General features: G+C 34.1%; 2 protein-coding genes across 4 annotated transcripts in view; both read right to left on the reverse strand.

Moving 5' to 3' along the window:
* Positions 1-7,158: 7,158 nt before the first annotated feature.
* On the reverse strand, positions 7,159-10,808 carry LOC142976364 (SCO-spondin-like). 2 transcript variants are annotated; one of them, XM_076119647.1, is made up of 6 exons: positions 10,694-10,808; positions 10,228-10,416; positions 9,407-9,601; positions 8,217-8,417; positions 7,827-7,994; positions 7,159-7,658 (listed from the first exon to the last, which is right to left on the reverse strand). In XM_076119647.1, the coding sequence occupies exons 1-6, from the start codon at positions 10,761-10,763 to the stop codon at positions 7,462-7,464; spliced, it is 1,020 nt and encodes a 339-aa protein (XP_075975762.1). In that variant the 5' UTR covers positions 10,764-10,808; the 3' UTR covers positions 7,159-7,461. The 2 variants fall into 2 exon arrangements, with proteins under 2 accessions (XP_075975762.1, XP_075975763.1); XM_076119648.1 differs by lacking the exon at positions 9,407-9,601.
* Positions 10,809-11,749: 941 nt separating this feature from the next.
* LOC142976363 (zonadhesin-like) overlaps positions 11,750-20,569 on the reverse strand; it is a 29,531-nt gene continuing 20,711 nt past the window's right edge. For both annotated transcript variants that reach the window (XM_076119645.1, XM_076119646.1), the window contains 11 exons: positions 17,390-17,584; positions 16,847-17,050; positions 15,731-15,898; positions 15,239-15,424; positions 14,760-14,954; positions 14,232-14,426; positions 13,734-13,901; positions 13,173-13,361; positions 12,703-12,900; positions 12,166-12,360; positions 11,750-11,854 (listed from right to left, as the gene is read on the reverse strand). In XM_076119645.1, coding sequence (XP_075975760.1) covers positions 11,847-11,854; positions 12,166-12,360; positions 12,703-12,900; positions 13,173-13,361; positions 13,734-13,901; positions 14,232-14,426; positions 14,760-14,954; positions 15,239-15,424; positions 15,731-15,898; positions 16,847-17,050; positions 17,390-17,584 — 1,901 coding nt within the window. In that variant the 3' untranslated portion in view covers positions 11,750-11,846. The remainder of the gene's footprint in view (positions 11,855-12,165; positions 12,361-12,702; positions 12,901-13,172; positions 13,362-13,733; positions 13,902-14,231; positions 14,427-14,759; positions 14,955-15,238; positions 15,425-15,730; positions 15,899-16,846; positions 17,051-17,389; positions 17,585-20,569) is intronic.

The raw sequence follows: 20,569 nt of genomic DNA on the forward strand, positions 1-20,569 counted from the left end.
ATTTTTTCTGTAAATTAGTACCACGTATTCATATGCCTTTCTTTTCGTTGCCTATTGACAATGTAATGACGCATTATATAGTAGGATTATTGTTTTCTTCTATGTTGAACATTTATAGGGGTAATGAGTTCATATCTTTAGCAGCAGTCTGAGCGGTTATAGTAAAACAAGCCTTATAATTTATTTATGCCCCGTAATAAAATCTTTGTTATATTTACGAGGATTTTGTATTTCCTTACTAACTAAATACATTAATAAGCACAAAAAGAATAAAGTTAACCTAACAATTTTTTCCTAATAAGACCTTAAGTAACAATTATAATATTAATAAAAACGTTTAATAAACAAATTGTAATAAGAAAGCTCATATCTCAATTCTACAACTAAAAGCGACCTAATTTTCCATATTAGGTAGGTACAATAAAAAATACGGTACAAAAAATCCAAGACAATTTTCTTTCGCGCGTCTATTGTTAAAGCACTTCAAAAAGTCCATTACAGCAATTAACAGAAATGAATAAGTACCTTCTTTATTATCAAACGACTAGAATTTTCTTCGCGTGTTTTCAAGCGATAAATGAGAAATCTTCAAGTGGAAATCACTTAGGCAACATGTTAACTGTGACTACACTGTACATTTAGGAGCAAAAATACGTATAACATTTTGCACTTCTTGAACTTATATTTAAGAAAAGCAGCAATATAGCTCTACTTATGTTATAAATGCAAAAATTTGTGAGAATGTACTCGTATGTGTATGTATGGATGGATGTTTGTATGTATGGATGTTTGCTACTACTGAATCGATTACGATGAAATTTGGTATATTGGTAGCTGAAGACCCAGAATAACACAGGCTATTTTTTTTATCCCGGATTTCCCGGGGGATCGAGATTTACACGGGGAGGGTTTCCACGCGGATAAAGTCGCGGGCGGCCTCTAGTCGTCCCTATAATTTAACTGTATTACCACAGTTACACCAATTCGCTACACATAGGTTCTAAGTCCTGTCATCGCTAATATCTTATTTTGATAGCAGGCTAGTGTTACCTGTACCAACACCTCAAGCAATCCGAAGTGAAGTACATATATCTCGTATAATATTAGAGGATAAACATGTAAAGTGACCGTTTGGAAATTTTATTAACAAATAATAACCCAATTGTTGTACTTAAGACTTAATAATAATTTTACTGTTTCATTCACGAACAATGAATTGAAAGATTCGGTGTACTATCGAACAAACTGAATCATGACCCACCATGTGCTCATTTTCTAAAACACGTCTATATACGCGTAGGTCGAAATTGGCTTGAACCTACGTTTCCTTGGTGATGAATTTGTTATCTGTCATTATAGTGACAAATCTTTGTGTGTCAATACAATAATGCTTTGCTACCGTTTTCAACAGGCTCCGTGGCGTAGTGGGTTGATGTTACGACTGCGACGCGTCAGGGGTGGGTTCGATACCCACTCAGGACATGGTTTATTCGGCCAGTATAGGAAAAAATGTAACTGTAACTATAATCATTAAAATAATATAGGGTAACCAGCATAGTTATTACCCGGTTAAGGAATTGATACACAATTTTGGTCAATAGTATCTTTAATTAGTAAAACATTGACTTAAACTCTATTATAACAACAACTTAAATATTCTTTCTAGAAGAACATCAGTCGTTTGTTTCAATAACTTTATACTAATTCAATATAAAACACTTAAAAACAAGAAATACTAGCAAATACTGTTAATTCAAATGTGTTACCCTTAACAAATATTGCAACAAACTTACTTTTTCTTTTCGAACTACACACCTGTCGCACAAACGTCGGACATGAGTTCTATAAATTAAAAATGTGACATTTGAACTGGTTTATTTAGAAATTAAAATAAACATATTATTCCTTAACATTGGCAATCACTGTATGATGGGCAATGACTATAGTGGTTACCCTAATCGTTTCACAGATTTCTAAATGACGTGCTATTTGATATTTGACACAAATAGGTTTTTTTTGTAGTGAAAAGAGTTTAGACTATTTACATTCTAGATTCAAATTAAGAGTGATTTATCGAAAACGTATCTACGTACTGTGATAACAAAGGTCAAAGTTGTCTGTAGTCGTAATACGTCATAACACAGTCGTATGCATGTTTAAAATGTCCTAAGTGCAGCTTTGACGATAAAGATGAAATTCTTACTGTTTTGACGGTGTCAAGCGAATTATCGGCAAAATGGGTCATGATTCAGTTGGTTCGATAGTACATATTTTTGCTAACAACTGTACAGTGAAAATAAAACATTTCATTTCGACTGTTATTTCCGACAGGTTGGAGGTGACGTGACGAGGATTTTTCTGTATGTTATAGATTGTTCGTATGATACGATATATTTCAGAGTTCTTTGGTAACTGTGACGTGTCCTTATTCATTTTAGAAGGTTGAAGTATGGGAAAAAATTATGCTTATATTGGCGTATTTATATTTCTGTTCTGTGTTTACAGATTTGTAAATAAATATTCCAAGTTCTACATCATATAGAGAACGTGTCACGTTATGGTTACTGACAAAATAAATATACTCAAAGACTCACTGCTTAATACAGGTATTTTAAAACAAAGAGTTAAAGAATGTTCAAGTGAATCTGGCATGTTTTAGATTAAAACACGCAACTATTTACAATATTAATTCCTAAATACGAATTAACTAATTTACCGAACACTCGTAAACCTTAAGTTAAGAAATAATAAACTTTCTACATCACAATAAGTTAAAAATAATTAGCATAATTTTCAAAAAACCGACTTAGAAAGTAAATTTCCATTTTGCAAACCTTCGTAACAGTGGACCACGCCTAAACTTAAATGGGCAATCGAACTTCCTAAATAAGAAATAATTTCTGCCAAGACTATACAATAGTAGAAAGACGAAACGGTTAGCAATAAAACGGTTGTTAACATCCCCTCTTAATTGCCATCTAATAAATTAAGATAAGTTAATCTACAATATCTATTTGCGCCAATAAATTTGTTTCTAGCCGTTAAGAATTAAACTCGGCTGTTAAACCGTTTAATTAAGATTTTCTTATATAGTATTTTCTTGAGAAATGTAATGGAATTTGTATTGCTAGATTCTGTAAAACTGAATAATAGAAGTATTTTATATTTAAATTCAATATGAGACAGAATATCTTACGCTTTCGGTCAGACTTAAAGTGATCATCATACTATTTACTACATTTTTAAGTCCCGAATGATTAACCAGCTTGTCTTACGTGAAGTCAATTCCATGAGAACATTAGCGAAGCCTTACTAAAACATGATCTATTTTTCTAAAATTGTACCTTTTTCAGATCATATCACTATAAGTTTTTGCTTTTTTAAAACCCTTCAAATCAAAGCAAGATAATCAGTTCGTAAAAGTAGATGAGAAAAAGAAGCATTGGCCATTAAAACACACTCTAAATTATTACAAGTACGACACATTTCTAAAATTACTTTATTTTACCCTCCATCGTGATAAATAAAAACAATTACATATTACAACGTTTTCATTTAAAACCGAGTCACATTCAGCATGACACTTTAGTAATTAGAATGGTTGTATACAGAAAAGCTTAGGTCTACTCTCGGTTTTCGAAACTTTTAAATTAGCATTTAATGATATCGTTTATTATATTGCAAACCAAGTTATTCGCTACAAATTTGTTAAGTATATAAACATATTAAATATACAGTGATTTACCTATTCTTCTATTGGTACGAATACCTATGTAACTAATGTACAACGGGACGAGCTTTTTTTGGATTAAACAAACTGTAATTCGGACTGGAAGAAAATTATATTGTAGACACAAATAATGAGAAAATTTCATTTCGATCGAGTATGAGTATCGCCGAAAAATAGTAGGCCTCCTGTTTTAGAGATTCGTATGAAATCTTTTATCGTTAGGCCCGACCAAAAGCCATTAGAGAATGTTGCTTCTACACAGATTAACGCGAGTAGTTGTTAGTGTATTGTAAATGTTTTGTTTTATTTATTACTATCAGTGGCTTTTATCTTTGAAATTGTTGTGAAAGGAGGAAAGGTTTGTTATAGGATGATCTATAAACTACTGGTTATGAAAAGATATATAAATATTAGAGAATTATCATCGAGCTTTAGATTTGATAACAAAAATATCTTGCTTGCCAAACTACTAGTATCTTACACAGCATATTCAAAGTAATTGTAGCTACTAATGAGGTTGGCAACAAACAGTTAATGGAATTACAAACTGAGAGATACATCAGTAATCTATTTGCCAATTCTCTATCTAACATACTGAAATAAAATAAACTCATCAAACAGTTTCACACCACTCAATCAACAACCAAAAGAAACGAGACGAACACAAACAAAATTAACTGACACACACTTTGAAACACACATACGTACACACACAAGCCAAACAAAGAAATAAAAGTAAAATCAACGTGAACAAACAAATAGACGAAAACCAATTACAGTTGGCAGAATAACATTTATCGTAACCAATTATTTAGTTAGAGTTTCAGCGGGGAACTAATATTACTAATTAATCGATCCATCGGACGTTGATGAGGTCGGTGCAAACAAAGTGGAGTCGGTTTCTTTAGAGTTCGTAAATGTGATATAGGTCAGTTGTCTCACAAATGTTCTGTGTTGTATATTTTATGTATGATTCACGCATGTCGATCTAGAATTTTGCTGATTTTTCGATAGGTTTGGAACGCCTAAATAAATATTTACATGGTATAATTACTTATTAGTATTCGGTTACGAATTTTCGGTACACAAAAAATCATATTTCTTCGTGAAATACTTTCTACCAATTCTTCAATATTTTAAAAACATTTTTGCCGTTTGTACCAAAAGTCTGTAACGTTATTTTTCTATTCGACAAAAAGGCTTCTTCTCAAGGTTGTATCACCAAAGTAAATTTATTCGTGTTTAAAAAACTCACTATCTGTAGCCAGACAAGGATTGTAACAAAAACTTTAAGGGGTATCTCTCAGATTGATTTATGAGTCACACAAAACCTCCTTTTGGTTCGTAGCATTTCTACTTACAATCGAGTTGGTTTGCAATCGTTTTCCCCGCATTTATATTCTTACTGTCAGCAAATATCTTATTGAAAAGTGAGAATATAAAACTTATTTGATGATCACCTTTTGTGTTTTTACAGCAAATATAAATATCTTGACATCTTTTATCGTTTTAAAATTAATGTAGTTTCTTACCTTATTTGTTCAATTGATATATTTCACTTTATTAATACAATGTGTTTATTCATAAAAAAATGGTTTGACCAATTAAAAACAACAATCTTAGATAAAACACAGAAAATTAACAGCTATTGAAATATCGCAGATCTAAAGTGTATGAAGAAATAAAAACACATTAAAGTGTGGTTTTAAAAGCCGTTAAATCAATAATAACTGCAAGAGAAAGTTCGTGAGCGTTTTCCAATAACACAAGAAGCACTGCGAGTGTATGAGAGCGCACTTCAATATGTTAAAACTACGATTTTATTTCATTGACATGTATTTTTATTGCCTTACATTTACAGCAACAACTTTTCTGTTCGTAAACGTTTATGCAGAAGTTTGTAGTTTATTTTCAACGAGACGGTAAATAAGTGTGTTACTATATTTTATTAGATATTTTCATTTCTGCATGATATTTATATATCTCATAGCTCATCGAAAGGAAGACTAAATAATAGTCTTACAACAAATCTTATACTCGTAAGGTACCTGGGTCAAATATGGTCAACCGAAAAATATGGCCACATATTATTATCATTATTCCAGTTACCAGCTGTACTAAGCACCTTTCTCTTTCTAAATAATACATGAACAGATAAACATAGAACATCGAATCATTGTAAGTCCATGAACAAACTTAAATAATACGAAGATTAGTTTAAAATTTGATTCAAACTGACAACAAGGGAATATTAAAATATCAATTTTACGCCTTAACGTCCGACGAAGTTTGTTCTCACTTTGTACCGAAAGTTTTATAACTTTGAAATTCGAGAGTTATTTTGTCCAAGAATAGAGGTGTCATCGGGAAACTCGCAAAGTTCACATCAAACAGGTTTGGTTTCAATTTGTAAGTAAACTGCGTTTGATGGCACGAATTCAACTAACTGACTGTACTTTTGTGTAACTTGATAGCTCAAGAAATTATAGACGTTAACTTTAATTACTTAAAGTACACTTTCGTTACTTTACGAAGAAGTTCCAATGTTCGGCTTTTGTTATGATTAGGGTGCTTATAATGATTTATTATTAGCTGATTGTTATCAAGTGATTGTGTGATGCGTATGCAAAGATTAAATCTTTGTGGAATAGAGTGAAAACTCATGTCTCCCGTTGATTGTTTTACATTAAAATACTTGGTTTGCAATCAATAAAAATATATACGACGCGCTGATGGCAAAAAAGTTCCAACTATAAACTCCGTAACCTACAATAGGGTAATGAGTGTCACGGCGAGCAATGCTGACTGTTTTTGGATTCGGTTAACAGTTGCAGGAGCACATATCCTCAATATCCTGTTACATCTTGTTGATTGTATGTGATTCTGCGTAAAATTGTTATTCAATGAAATAACAAGTCACTGAACAATACAGTGTGCTTTTATTTGAAAATTCCTGTCGTTATGTGGAAGTTCCCAAATGGATAATGACATCCAAGACCGTCATGAGGCTCCTTTTGACATATACTCTTTATTCTGACTTATAACATGCGTTACATGTTATAAGTTTCAGTGAATCAAACACTATTTTGTTCAACAGATACTTAAGAAGGAGATACACTTAAGTAAATAGCCAAGCAAGGCTGTATAATTAGATTCCAGCGCAAACAGAAGCGAGAATTGAAACTAAATGTTCTTAAAAAAATATTATCGCAAGACACCCGCAATTTACCGTTTAATTTGGGTTACACAAACCCTTTCAGCCTCCAGTTTTGACGAGTTAGATAGCTATTTGTACAAGACAAAGGATTGTCTCCCTTAAAGCATTTTAGAATGTATTGACAAACCCAATCGTCACCGTTGTTAGCACTATAATTTGTTTAATTAATTATACCTTTCATTTATTACAGACGAAATAACAAATCGAAAACTGAGTTTTTAGCCAGATTTATTGTCATAATTCAGATACAAAACAAAAATTTATTGATTGGCACTTTAGCGCGATTCTGTACAGTCGGTAATGTCGAGTATCGAAAGTTTGTCATTTAGAATGTACTACCAAAATAATTCCTACGATGTCCGTCAGAGGCGCTGATCAGATTTTCATACAAAATTTCTCGATGACAGCCAGTTGTCGGTAGTCGATAGTAGCAGCAAATCGAGCTATTTGTTGTCGTATGTCATAAAGTCATAATTGTTATCGAAAAAGTTAAGATTGAAGAGACATAGCAGTCCTACTGATCCGGACATTCCTTTATCAGAATGCATTTGCCAGTTTTATCAGAAATAATGTACCCAGGCTTGCATTCGCATCCTAACGCTTCACATTTTTCTTCACCCCAAAAAGCATTTGGTGATTTGCACGACGCAGGCCTAGTCGGAGGACATTGCTTTGGTCTCGCATTTGGATCTCCATTGCAAGGTACATCATCTGGAATAATAATATAATAAAAAAAACATAATTAGATTACTTGGTAATATTTGTTTTTCGTAAAGTTATTATTTGTTTATACTAATTACGTCACCTTTAATTTTTAATAACTGTCCAAAATTTGTGGCACAGTTAAATTTTATCAACATTGTAGAAGGAACATGTTACCTGGACAATCTTCAACTTTGATACACTCTCCACCATAATGAGCTAGGAGATATCCATCTATACAATTACACCCAAACTCATTAGTTTCTGCGGGATGGTAATAGCAGCTAGGAGGACTTGGCGAAGCGCAAGTACGAAGACAATCATCAGGAGTTGTACAATATGGAGCTGAAATAAGTTAAACTCTTGATTATTATTACAAAAAATAGCAACTATTTATCTTTCGAATCATGAAGAACATTTGAATTTGTTTTGACATATTGGCACTTGCTGCCTGTGCAGCCTGTAGTTTTAGTCAGCCTGCTTGCGAATGTCAAAAGAACTATTTTTTAGTAATTTTAAATGTCAAAAAATTCGCTAGTGGTGGTGAAACTTTAAAGGGTCACTTACGACATTCTGAAGCCGGTACACAAATGTCACTGAAGTTCCGAAACGTGTCTCTCTTACAGACGCATTGAGGCTGGCAGTTCTGCAGGAGTGGTTTGCAGTCATAATCTTGAAGCATTCTGTCGGCACACTTTCCAAAGAAACATTGTGACAAATTAGGACATTCGTCCCATACTTCGTTAGGTCTTGTACATTCAACAGGTGCTAAAATAAAGATTATTTTTTAAACAACGAATCATTTTAATTATATTTTCTTGCACTTTTGTTTGTCGTAAATGTGGTCGCGGCTGCCACTCCTGCTTTGACTCTTTAGCGAAAGTGCATTAGTTCTACCTGACGCTGACGCCATCCAGACCAATCTTCTCCTCGAAATTATTGACAAAACCATGCACTTTTGTACTATCGCTCGGAATTTTGTACAAATTATGCTATTTTAGTAGATCGCATTTGTTCAATCATTGTACAGATAACAATATTGAAGATATGAAATTAAAGTGCAGTGATAGCCGAGTGGTTTAAGTTGACACCTCCCACGTAAGTGGTCGCAGGTTCGAACCCGAGGCAACACACCAATGACTTTTCGAAGTTTTGTGTGTATTAGAAATAATTATCACATGCTCCAACGGTGAAGGAAAACATCGTGAGGAAACCTTGCATGCCTAAAAATTTGTTTAAAACATTATTGAGGGCATGCAAAGTCCCCAACCCGCACTTGGCCAGCGGGGTGGACTCAAGGCCTAACCCCTCCCTCATTACGGGAGGAGACCCTTGCCCAGCAGTGGGACATTAATGGTTAAATTTATAATCCCGCAGTACTGACTCCTAAACTGAAATAAACAGGTACATCGCATGATGCCTTTCGTTCTACTTCATTTACAATATAAATTTCAATTAATAAGTACTTTTTATATCTATACTAATATTATAAAGCTGAAGAGTTTGTTTGTTTGTTTGTTTGAACGCGCTAATCTCAGGAACTACTGGTCCGATTTGAAAAATTCTTTAAGTGTTAGATAGACCATTTATCGAGGAAGGCTATATATCATCACGGTACGACCAATAGGAGCAGAGTAGCAATAAAAAATGTTACAAAAACGGGGAAAATTTTGACCCATTCTCTTATGTGACGCAAGCGAAGTTGCGCGGGTCAGCTAGTCTTTATCTATATGTGAGTAATTAATATTTATGCTTACGGCAATCAGAAGCCAGAATACACGTATCATTTTCAAGGCTCACTCGTCTGTAATTTATTTTACATGCGCAGCCTGATCTGCAGGGCAACGAAGCGTTGCAGTAAACGTTTCTGCTTTCATCCACTGGGCAAAAGAATTGAGGGCAATCGATTTTGCAATTAACAAACCCTTCGTTTTCTTTACATGGGTATCCCCCTAAAAATAATAAGAGTTTGAAAGTTAAGTAAAACTGCGATGCGACAACGCATTGTAGAAATCTACGGACTTGCGCGACGCATCGTATGAATTTGTGAATTCATTCGCTTTGGGCATTCGTGCTATTTTACGATTGATAGTTGTCGAAAGAATGGTTTGAACTATGGAAGGGAAAGCGTTGAGCCACAAAAAAGCGTTGCGTCGATGCGTCGCAAAACACAAAAACAGCAATACAAGATTAATTGACAAGCGTGGTAAATGTAAGAGATGACATGTGTCCTCGCTTATAGGGCGAGGCCACAACGACCTATTTGAACTAAACATAGTTCAAATAGACGCAACAGCAAAGACGCTAAAACAACGTCACTCGTCAATACAAGATTCATAGGCCAGTGACGCAACGAAGTGTTGTGGCCTAACTCTTATGGGTATGCCAACGCTTAAGCCTTGCCACACGTCATCGTATCGCACTAATTTGCGTAGCTAATTTTCATCTCGCCTATGATTCCTATTTTTTATAACATTAATAGATATGTTGTTTACGTCCCCTTAAACAAATTGATATGACAATTTAAATAAACTAGCTTCAAGCGAAATAAACTTATTCCTTTTTTTTCTAAACTTACCTGGACAATCTTCAGCATAAACACATTTTCCAGTTTCGGGATTTATTAATAAGCCCGGTTCGCACTCACATCCGAGTGGTTCACACTCTTTATCACAGGGAATAGTTTCTGGTGAATCGCACGTAGATGGACAAGGGTTAGGACACCGCTTTTCTATAGCACGGGGATCTCCATTGCATCCTACGCTGCCTGGAAAGTATATAACAAACCTTTTGTGATTTTAGTATCATAACGTACCTACTATTAGTACCCAAAACTATGTCTTCCAAGTGTAATAATAATATATTTATTTTTAATAATATTTCCGCTTTATATTTTAGTATTTGTATAATTTAACCTAACTTATAAGTTTAAATATTAAAAAATAACCATGTATACAAGTATATTCAATGACAATATAACTAGATTTTGTTATACATTATAATGCAAAAGCAATCAGATTTTTATGAAGAATATGTAACAATACCTGTTTCGTTGAATTCCTGCGTAAGAACGCTTGCCAAACCAAGTATTAATAGATAAAATTGAAACCACATTGTAGTACTGTAAGCTCAATGATAAGTCATACACTGATTGTAAACAGAGGCTCAAAACTACTCGTATAAGGATGTTATAGATATTGAGTTTTAGATTCGGATATGGATACGGATATATGAAACATTACATCGGTTTCGGATACAGATTCAGATACAAAAAAAAACAATTTATCCGTTAGTTCCAGATAGTTTTGGTTACAACTGTACGAATTTTAATTCGAATAATACTAAATAGTTAAAGTAAAAAAAAACAAATATTTAATTGTTTTTACTCTGCTTTAATCCGAAAACGGCTTAAAAATTATATTGGTTTCGTAAACAAATATGGTACGGATAAATTATATTTCGGATATCCGATAGATTCAGTCACGGTTACGGGAACTCCGCAACATCTTTGTTTATGACTCACAGCTAAATATAATAGAGGCCGAGTTCAAGTGTTTTTAGCGTGTAAATAAGTTTTTGTGAGGTCATCGCACATGCCGGTGATGGGAACTAAAAAATAAATAGGTACTGTAGTTAGGCTAATAGATTGCATTTATTTCGTTCAAGAAAAGCTTTGAAATATAAGACCTTGGTAGTTTTTGATCGGATCTAGAGGCACAAATAATCAATATCGTACTCTCGTTGGACTCCAAACCAAGCAGAGCAAACTATGGTAACTAAATAACTGATAACCATACTTATATACTTCTAAATACATTAACAATCAGCTTCAGAACAGATACTCGTGCTCATCACACAAATATTAATCCCGAATGAGATTCGAACCCACCACACGCGGCGCTACGGTTATTGCGGCGAGGTGACCATGTTAAATACTGTGGCAAATGTTCATCTATGATTCATTGCTATAGAAAAACAATAAGTGGTAAAATACAAAGATTTGAAAAACTGGGTTCATTTATCACGAAACCGAACTGTCTTGAAACTAGGATAAACTAATTCATACTTATTATTTAAGGAAGGTAAAGGAAACCACAACATTGTATAAAGGAAGAAATGTATTTTTTTAACAAATAAAAGCAACCAAATAAAAGGAATGGTAATCCAACATTGTGTTTTTCATATTGAGATATTTTCTCAGCAACCTGGAAATAGAAAAAGTAAAATACAGTTAAAACAACGCTCGGCAAAAATATAGGAAAATACAAGAATATAATAATAATAGACTTCTATGAAAAAAATAGCTACAAAGAGAAAAAAACGAAACACAAGAGTCTCCAACAATATACTGGACACTTAAAGCAATAGAGAATTTGTAAAATAACAAACTGGTAAATTTCCATACAAAAAACACTATTATCGCTTCGAAACTAAAAGACTTAGGTCTATCGCTATATTGTTTAGTAAGAGAACCAAAGAAGAAAATAAGATATTATTATTTATTTAAGATTCTTACCACATTCATCTGCTGGAACGCAAATATCATCATCATTCCTGTAGTGGTTCTTCTTACAGATGCATCTCGGCTCACAATTTAGCAGCAGCGTTTGGCACCGCGGTGGCTTTTTGCCAGCGTCTTCACATTTCTCAGCTAGACATGCTGAGGGACACTTGCTCCAAACTTCATTGGGCCTAGTGCATTTGACTGGAGCTGAAGAAGAGACAATACTTTGAGAAAAACATAAACATGACGCAGAACGGAGGAAAAATAAGGGACCAGAAACAATTTGCAGCAAGGAACGGTAACCATAATATATATTTATTTCGCATAACCTGACTAATATATTTAATTAACTGCACATTTCGCGGAGTAGCGAACGCAGACACCTCGCTTTAATGACCCGAATCTCGTGTGGTGGGCTCAAATCATACCGAGGATAAGTATCGGTGTGATCTATTTTAGTAAGAAGAAGTATACCTATGTCTGGTCATCATAAATAAGCTCTGTTTAGTTTAGAATCAGATAACGCAGTGTATTCATTATTAAACGTACGGCAGTCTGAAGAAGTAATACATCTCCTATCTTCACGACTTAGCTTCTTGTTATTCGGTCGGCAAATACAACCAGAGAGACAGTCGCTGCTTGAACTACAAACGGCTGGATCTCTACTGTCATCTACTGGACAATAGTCTGAAGTACAGTCATTCTTGCACTCTACAAATCTACCATTAGGGCCGCACGGATTTCCACCTGAAACACCATTTACACATATTATAATCTTCTGGGTATTTCGAGATAACCTTCTTGTTTCTCCCCGAAATATGTAGGTACTAATGTTAGTCCAAATGTGACATTTGGCAAGAATGTCAAAAACCAGTTGAATTTAAATTTATGACAATCAAAACCAAACAAAACAATAAAACATATTTTCTTTATTTCTTTTAGTTATTGGTTAGTATTTGTTTTATGCATTTTTCTCTTACCGATTATAACATCGAGGAAATTTCAGTAAGATGGTTTACCTGGGCATTCATCTGGTGTTACACATGGTCCAGTTAAATTGAACCGCATGAATCCTGGCTTGCATTCGCAGCCTATATCGTCACACTTCATTTTACATGGTATAGCATCAGGTGAACCACAAGTGGACGGGCAAGGAGCTGGACATCTCTTGGCCCTTGCGTTTGGATCTCCATCGCAACCTGAGTTATCTAAAATAACACCAAATTTTTGTATATTTGATCATCATTGGATATTCATTACAAATTTTATGATGACAACTGACTACTTACGTAAACAGAAACTTGATAATATTTTAAAATAAAATCACTTGACACAGTTTACTTCCTTAATCAGGTATATTATTTCATTATTTTAACAGAATAAGTACTGTAATATTTTTTTTATTTTTTTCTAGTACCAGCTTCCGTATAGAGGGGAAAACTGTCGGATTCTTTTGTACGTTTGTCGTCACTACGTCGTAGATATATTTTCCGACACCTACCTATCTAGAAATCGTGAAACTAGATCTATGTAGTGTTTAATTATCTTCTATATATTGTCTTAGTACAATGAAAACTTACCTGGACATTCTCCAATTCTGATGCACTTTCCTCCAACTTCTGAGAGAATGTATCCTTCCATACATTGACACCCATCTTCATTTGTTTCAGACGGTTCGTAAGGACAATACGGAGGGTTTGGTGAAGCACAGGTACGGAAACAATCACTGGAAACCGGGCAAGTCGGTGCTGAAAGACACATATAAGTATTAATTGGTATTCTTAAAGCACTATCCTGATTTCTACAACGCATTAGTGAAAATTTACTATTCGTGTCGTCAAAAACCTTATTGTGTATCACTTTTCTGCGTGTGACTATAACCTTACCACGACCTTAAAAAGTCCCCAGCAGAGGCTAAAGCTCCAGTCTCAAAATAACCGGCAACCATGGTGTTCTCAAGGCCTAATAACTCTTGTCCAATTTAGGGAAGTGACACGTATCGAACAATGGGGCCCATCTTAAAGCCTAAATGTAACCCTAAAGGTAGAAAATGAAATAAACTGAACCTAGGGACTTACGACATTCAGAAGCTGGAACACAAATGCCACTATAATTTCGGAAGGTATCTCTCTCACAAACACATTGGGGCCGGCAGTCTGGTAGCAAAGTGTTGCATGGTACGTCCTGATATTCCTTGTCGGCACAGTATCCTGAGAAGCATACGTTGGGACATGGGTCCCACACCTCATTCTGCCTGGTACATTTGACTGGAGCTGAAATGCAAGAAAAGACACGGTATAAAAAATTGTGAATCAGTAGCGAAGACTAGTACTAAATTGGCATTCATCAAGCAACGTATTATCATTATCCTAGTTGTAAGTTGACCGGTAGATTGCCTGTAGAGTAATGTTTTTCTGATCTGTCTCGCTTGATGGTGCTACGGACAGCCTTATTCTCATGAATTCTTGGTAAAATATAAACATTTCAGGCAAATTAATGCTACTTGGCACGATTCATAGAAACTTCCCTTGTCTCATTCACATCAACATATCTCGTCATACAGGAAAGCGAATACCTATCAAGAATAATGTAAAGAATATACTCACGGCATTCAGAAGCTTCAATACATCTATCATCTTCATAGCTTAATCTCCTATTATTTTGTTTACAAGTACATCCTGAGACACAAAAAGGCAAGGGGTCACAAACAGGTTGTGGTCCATCATCTACCGGGCAGTAGTCTTCTGGACAATTGTATTTGCATTCGCGAAATTCTTCATTCTTGCGACATGGGTTACCTCCTGAAATTACTCATAATATTAGACTTTTAAACGGGAAAGCAAGATTTTTTTCTAACTTAATCTTATTTAATCAAACACATTTTCGCAAGGATTTAGTTATCCTTATGTCAATCAAAGGATGCAAAATACTAATTTATTTATTATCTACGAAAGAAAAATACTACAGTAATGAAAATGAAACTTTAGGAACTAAAAAACCTAGGTACATAAATTTCCTTGACTAATTGACTTGGTAATTTGACAGACATTTTTTCTTTACTGAACAAACAAATAAACTGACTTACCTGGGCATTTATCCGGTAAAATACATGTTCCAATATCATTAGAAAGCAGGTAGCCGCCAGTGCACTGACAAGCAATTGGTTCACATAACTTCTTGCAGGAAGGATCGGCGTTCGGTGAGGCACAAGTAGACGGACACGCGAGAGGACAGCGCATTGCTTTAGCATTGGGATCACCGTTACAGCCATCTAAAATATTCAGATTACATAAAATATTTAAAAAAAATCCTTCTACCAAGAACGCGTTTCCCAAAACGTGCGAGTTTAAAATACCCAACTCGCACTCGGCCAGCATGACGGACTCAAAGCCTAATCCCTCCCTCGTTTAGGAGGAGACCCTTGCCCAGCAGTAGTTTATTTCTCGTGTGGGTTATGCTCGCAATATTAGAGCTGTACTGGCATACCTTAAATGCACTTTACAGATGAATTAAACTCAATCTTATAGGACTGAACAATCGTTACTATTCGTGATTATTGAAGTGTAGGAATACTTACTTGGACATTCTTCAATCCTGATACACTTGCCACCAACCTCAGAAAGTATGTAGCCCTCCATACATTCACATCCGTCTATGTTACTCTCAGCTGGTTTGTAAGGACAATTGGGAGGATTTGGTGTAGCGCAGGTTCTGATGCATTGATTAGGAACCGAACATATTTGTGCTGTGAAACCAATATACTGATTAGAAAATATTGACGTGCATTTTTTACTAGCATCAATAAACTTGTTCCATAAAACTTTGTAAAAACTACTCGTGACGTCCAAGATAATTATGCCATTAAATAAATAAAAAATAATCTCACAACTAAAACGGTAGATAAGTAACAATTTTACAATAAGGCTATGTAGGAAAAACTACTTTCAAACATACATTCTCTCTCTTTTGTACAATATATTGTTTAATCCCTTAGCGCCCCCATACCTTAAAGAACGTTTCGATTTCTTGCATGACACGCATTCAAGACTCCTGCGATCATCAGAAAATTTAAGATTGAAGATGCCAGTGCATTCCACAAAGTTTGTTGATAGATCATTTTCTGTTGAAGCTGTACGATTGTGGAATGCACTACCAGTGTCAATACGACGTGCTCAATCCTTACCCATTTTTAAAAAACAAGTTAAGGAACACTACCTTTCGCTACAAAATTAATTATTTATTTTATGTATTTATTAAGTATGTATTTTAAATATATTATTTGTGTATCATTTATATATATGTATGTTTATATTACTCTTTTATATACGTATATGTCAATATTTATATATTCACTATCTACACTCAATTGTACTGCCCTCCTTCATTCAACTGCTTTAATATCTCTCCATCCAATGGTTGCCTGGAAGAGATTGCCACTGTGCGATAAGGCCGCCAATTGTACTTTTATTTTAAGTTTATTTTAAGTTTGTTCGTGTTTCCTTTATGTACAATAAAGAGTTTTCATTTCATTTCATTTCATTTCATTTCATTTCATTTCATTTCATTTCATTTCATTTCATTTCATACATAATTTTTTGTTTTTTTTTTTGTGCCAAGGCCCACCTTTAACTTCTTCTTCATAAAAGAAACCTTAGTAATAATACTAGAGCAGAGCACTACATTATATACTTACGTTCATTGCTATCACACTTATCCGCCGGTACACATTCTCCACGACTATTTCTCAAGTAATTAGCCACGCAGTCGCATCCAGGCTCACAACGAATATTGCTGGCACATTTGTACAACGCATATCTGCTCTCACAAGTCTGTGGGGGACAAATTCTACGGCAGTCTCTTGCTATTTCGTTTATACCACATATCGGTGTAGATGGATCTAAAACATAAGTAGGAAAATAACGAAATGGTTACGTAAAAGCGTGTAGTATTTTTAGTCAACATTTTATTTAAGTATTTTTGCGTCGAAATTCGTTGACACTTATTTTATTTTGTAGTTTTACTTATTTTAACAAGAATTCCAACAAGTTTTACTTACTTTTACTTTAAAAAGAGCAAATCAGCAAAGTTTTTTTAGTTACACTACTAACACATATAGTTTTATTACAGCGTACTTTCAAATTACATTTGTCTAAAATTAAACAAACCTAATCAAACAAAATAAACATTTGCAATTTATTCCTTCAATTACAACAAAAAATATTTGAAACCTGCTTACAAGGACAGTCATTGTTGAACACGCATACACCGCTGCCGTTTCTCAAATAGTCTGGAAGACAGTCACACCCTCTTTCACATATGCCTTGATATTTATCACAGGCATAATCCGTATATGCTATTTCACAATTTTGAGGGGGACAAATCGTTCTGCACGCAACTTCAGTCTCATTGGCACCGCAGTTCAAGGGTTGTGCTGGAATGAAAGTAAAAAGATTTTCATGGACATTCATAAATATACGTGCACAACGAACAAAAACACAGCTAAACCTTAACTTGCTACTTGTGGGCTATTAAAATGTATCTTGTTAAAAAAACTTTGAGGAATCGAACCGACGAACGCGAGCTTTGCACTAACGACTAATATTAGGCGTACATGAAAACAAAACCTTTAATTCAAAGAACTTACTATTTTTCTTGAATAATTATAAAATTTCAACCATGATCTGCATTACGACAACCGCATAATCATTAATTCCATACCCACCATACTAACATTTTTATAAAAAACATAATCGATAAACAAAATTGTTTATTTGACTGTCTACCTAAATACCTGTCTGTTTCGTCACAAGTACGCCAATTTAAAACAAAAAACAACTTCATCTTTTTCATAACAGCTAAATAATTATTTGTTCTTGGTTTTTCGTAAATTATTATGTGCATAAACAGTTAATTATATGTTAGAACAGCTGCAATTTAGGAATGTCGACCAATAATTGTTTTAATAATATACAGGAGTAACTGTATTCTTCTGTTATTCTGAAAAATATATGAATTATTAAGTACTAGCTGACCCGCGCAGCTCTGCTCACGCTTTATTGTTTTTGTTTGATACCGCGCATTTTCCAATTTATTCGCCCTTTACACCTTCTCTGGACTTCCACAAATAATTCAAGACCAAAATTAGCCAAATCTGTCCAGCCGTTCACGAGTTTTAGCGAGACTAACGAACAGAAATTCATTTTTATACATATAGAATATTTTTTCCTGTACTATATTTTTACAATTACTTTATTAAAATGATATACGTCTTGAATAACCAAAAAGTTTAGTGGTCATCTTACCATAGGCCAATTGAGTATGTTATATCAATTAGACTTAGTTGTTAAGTTCAACGGCTTCAAAAAGAAATAACAATTACAAGCACAAACATTTTTCAAATACTAAAGCTAATCTCCAAATTGTTTACTAAGTCCGCCATTTGATCAACATCGGAGAATCATTTATTCAGCTTGGACCCTAACTGCGAGACTATAAAAGTCAAAAACGTATCAGTGCCTGGGTTTCTATTATTTTCGTTGTTATCAGCCTGCCTTTATGGACCTTCCAAATGCCTTAATGACAGCCTCTGTGGATGATAGCCGGGCTTAGAGGGCTTAACGTGCCCTGTGAGCAAGGATTTGGTATAGTCATCTTGAAAATTGATTTTACGTTTGCGTATTGTCAAAGATTTTTTTGCTGTTTATTATTCGTATGGCAATTTGATGTAGAATAATTTTGAGTAGATTTTTGTGCAAATTTAGTTTTGAGTCGAATCACATCTACACACTGTTTAATTTTTATTATGTGAATAAATGTATGCTTTTTTATTTCATCGTTTTTTTTTCATTTATTGTGGTTGGATCACGACCGCGACAAACAAAAACAATTGTCTTTCGATTTTACCTGCTTCGTTTTTGCAAATAAAATAATATCTAGCTATTATTTAGTAGATATAAGTCGTAAAAAATTATTTCGTTTTAAAAATTAACTAACAAAACTGTAATAAAAAAAAATATTACAAATAAAATAAAAAATCATGGAAGCGGCTGGTCTCGAGTATCTGAAATTTTAAAAATTATATTAATATATTACCGTGTTTTCCACATTTCGCAAATACACTACCAAAACAAAATACAGACAGATAAAGCAACAACAACATTGTACTCTAAACGAACACTACAAACTGGCTTGTCAACAAATTGAGGATAAAAAATACTATAAACTATACGGCGTCATGACTCACGCTGTACTATAGAGATGTTTCGAAAACGGGGATTTTTATTCACCCGTGCATATGACGTCATCATTTTAAAACATTTGTTAATATTGTATCAGCTGAGAGAACATCAACAACTTGTTAGTTCGTACGTCTGTCGATAGTAAAGCCGATTTTTTTCGTTTCAAGACTGACAGCGCCTCTAGCTTAGATTAAAGGAACTAATTTCGTTTGTGTTTAATACCTAAAGGTGATGATAAAATTTAGAATTCAGAACATCAATACATAGCTCTTTACTACAAGTAGTATACTAAACTATAACTGCTGTTGAACAATTCTGTAGCTTGCAAAAGATATAATTATTTTCAACGGTTAAAACGCGTTGCGAAGTGCTGTTGATTGAACCAGGCTTCGTTTAATGAGATAGATCATTAGTAAAGTAATAGTTCACTAGTTTTTCATAGACCCGAGACTTCGTAGAAGAAATTAATTATGGTACAAAAACACTCACTGTGTAAGTATAATAAATGGCAATTGATCCAAATATTTACTTATGGTTCTGTATACAACAGGCCAACATCAGGGATTTTGCTGTACTAAAATATTTTACTGTTTGATTTCTGTGGCATAAGATTAACAGTTGCTCGTAGATTGAAAGCTCTTAAAGAAAGAAAAACTCAAGCCAAGTCTAAGCCATGTCAAAGCGCATCAACGTCAGATAGTTAAGGTGTTGAAATAGTTGCTATGGTCAAAATCGGTGGGAGAACATCACATTCATCATCACTTGGCTTACAATCACGGGTCACTGCAGGTATCCTGTTGCTACACAACTGCTTATTCGTAGGTTCTAAGAGGTAAAATAAAGAGGTATATAAACATTTCAGAATATACATCTACGTCTACATAAACGTACCCTTAGCCAGCACTAACACTTAATTATGAAGAGAAATGTAGAGGTGCAGTAATGTGCACATAAACTTACTTTGTAGTTATAACTCACTGGCTATTTGATAACGTTTTGTACGTTAATTATGTTAATTAGTCTTCTTTGTATTATTTAATCCTATCCTTACTAGTAATGTTATAACGATATAATAATATGTATTTTTTTGGTAACTTGTACTTAATTTAATTTAAAACTAGACCAAGTCTTTCGGTTACCAGACTATTGAAAAACATAGTTCAAAGCTTAAAATTACA

This window comes from Anticarsia gemmatalis, chromosome 11, assembly GCF_050436995.1.
Source record: "Anticarsia gemmatalis isolate Benzon Research Colony breed Stoneville strain chromosome 11, ilAntGemm2 primary, whole genome shotgun sequence".
Lineage (NCBI taxonomy): Eukaryota > Metazoa > Arthropoda > Insecta > Lepidoptera > Erebidae > Anticarsia > Anticarsia gemmatalis.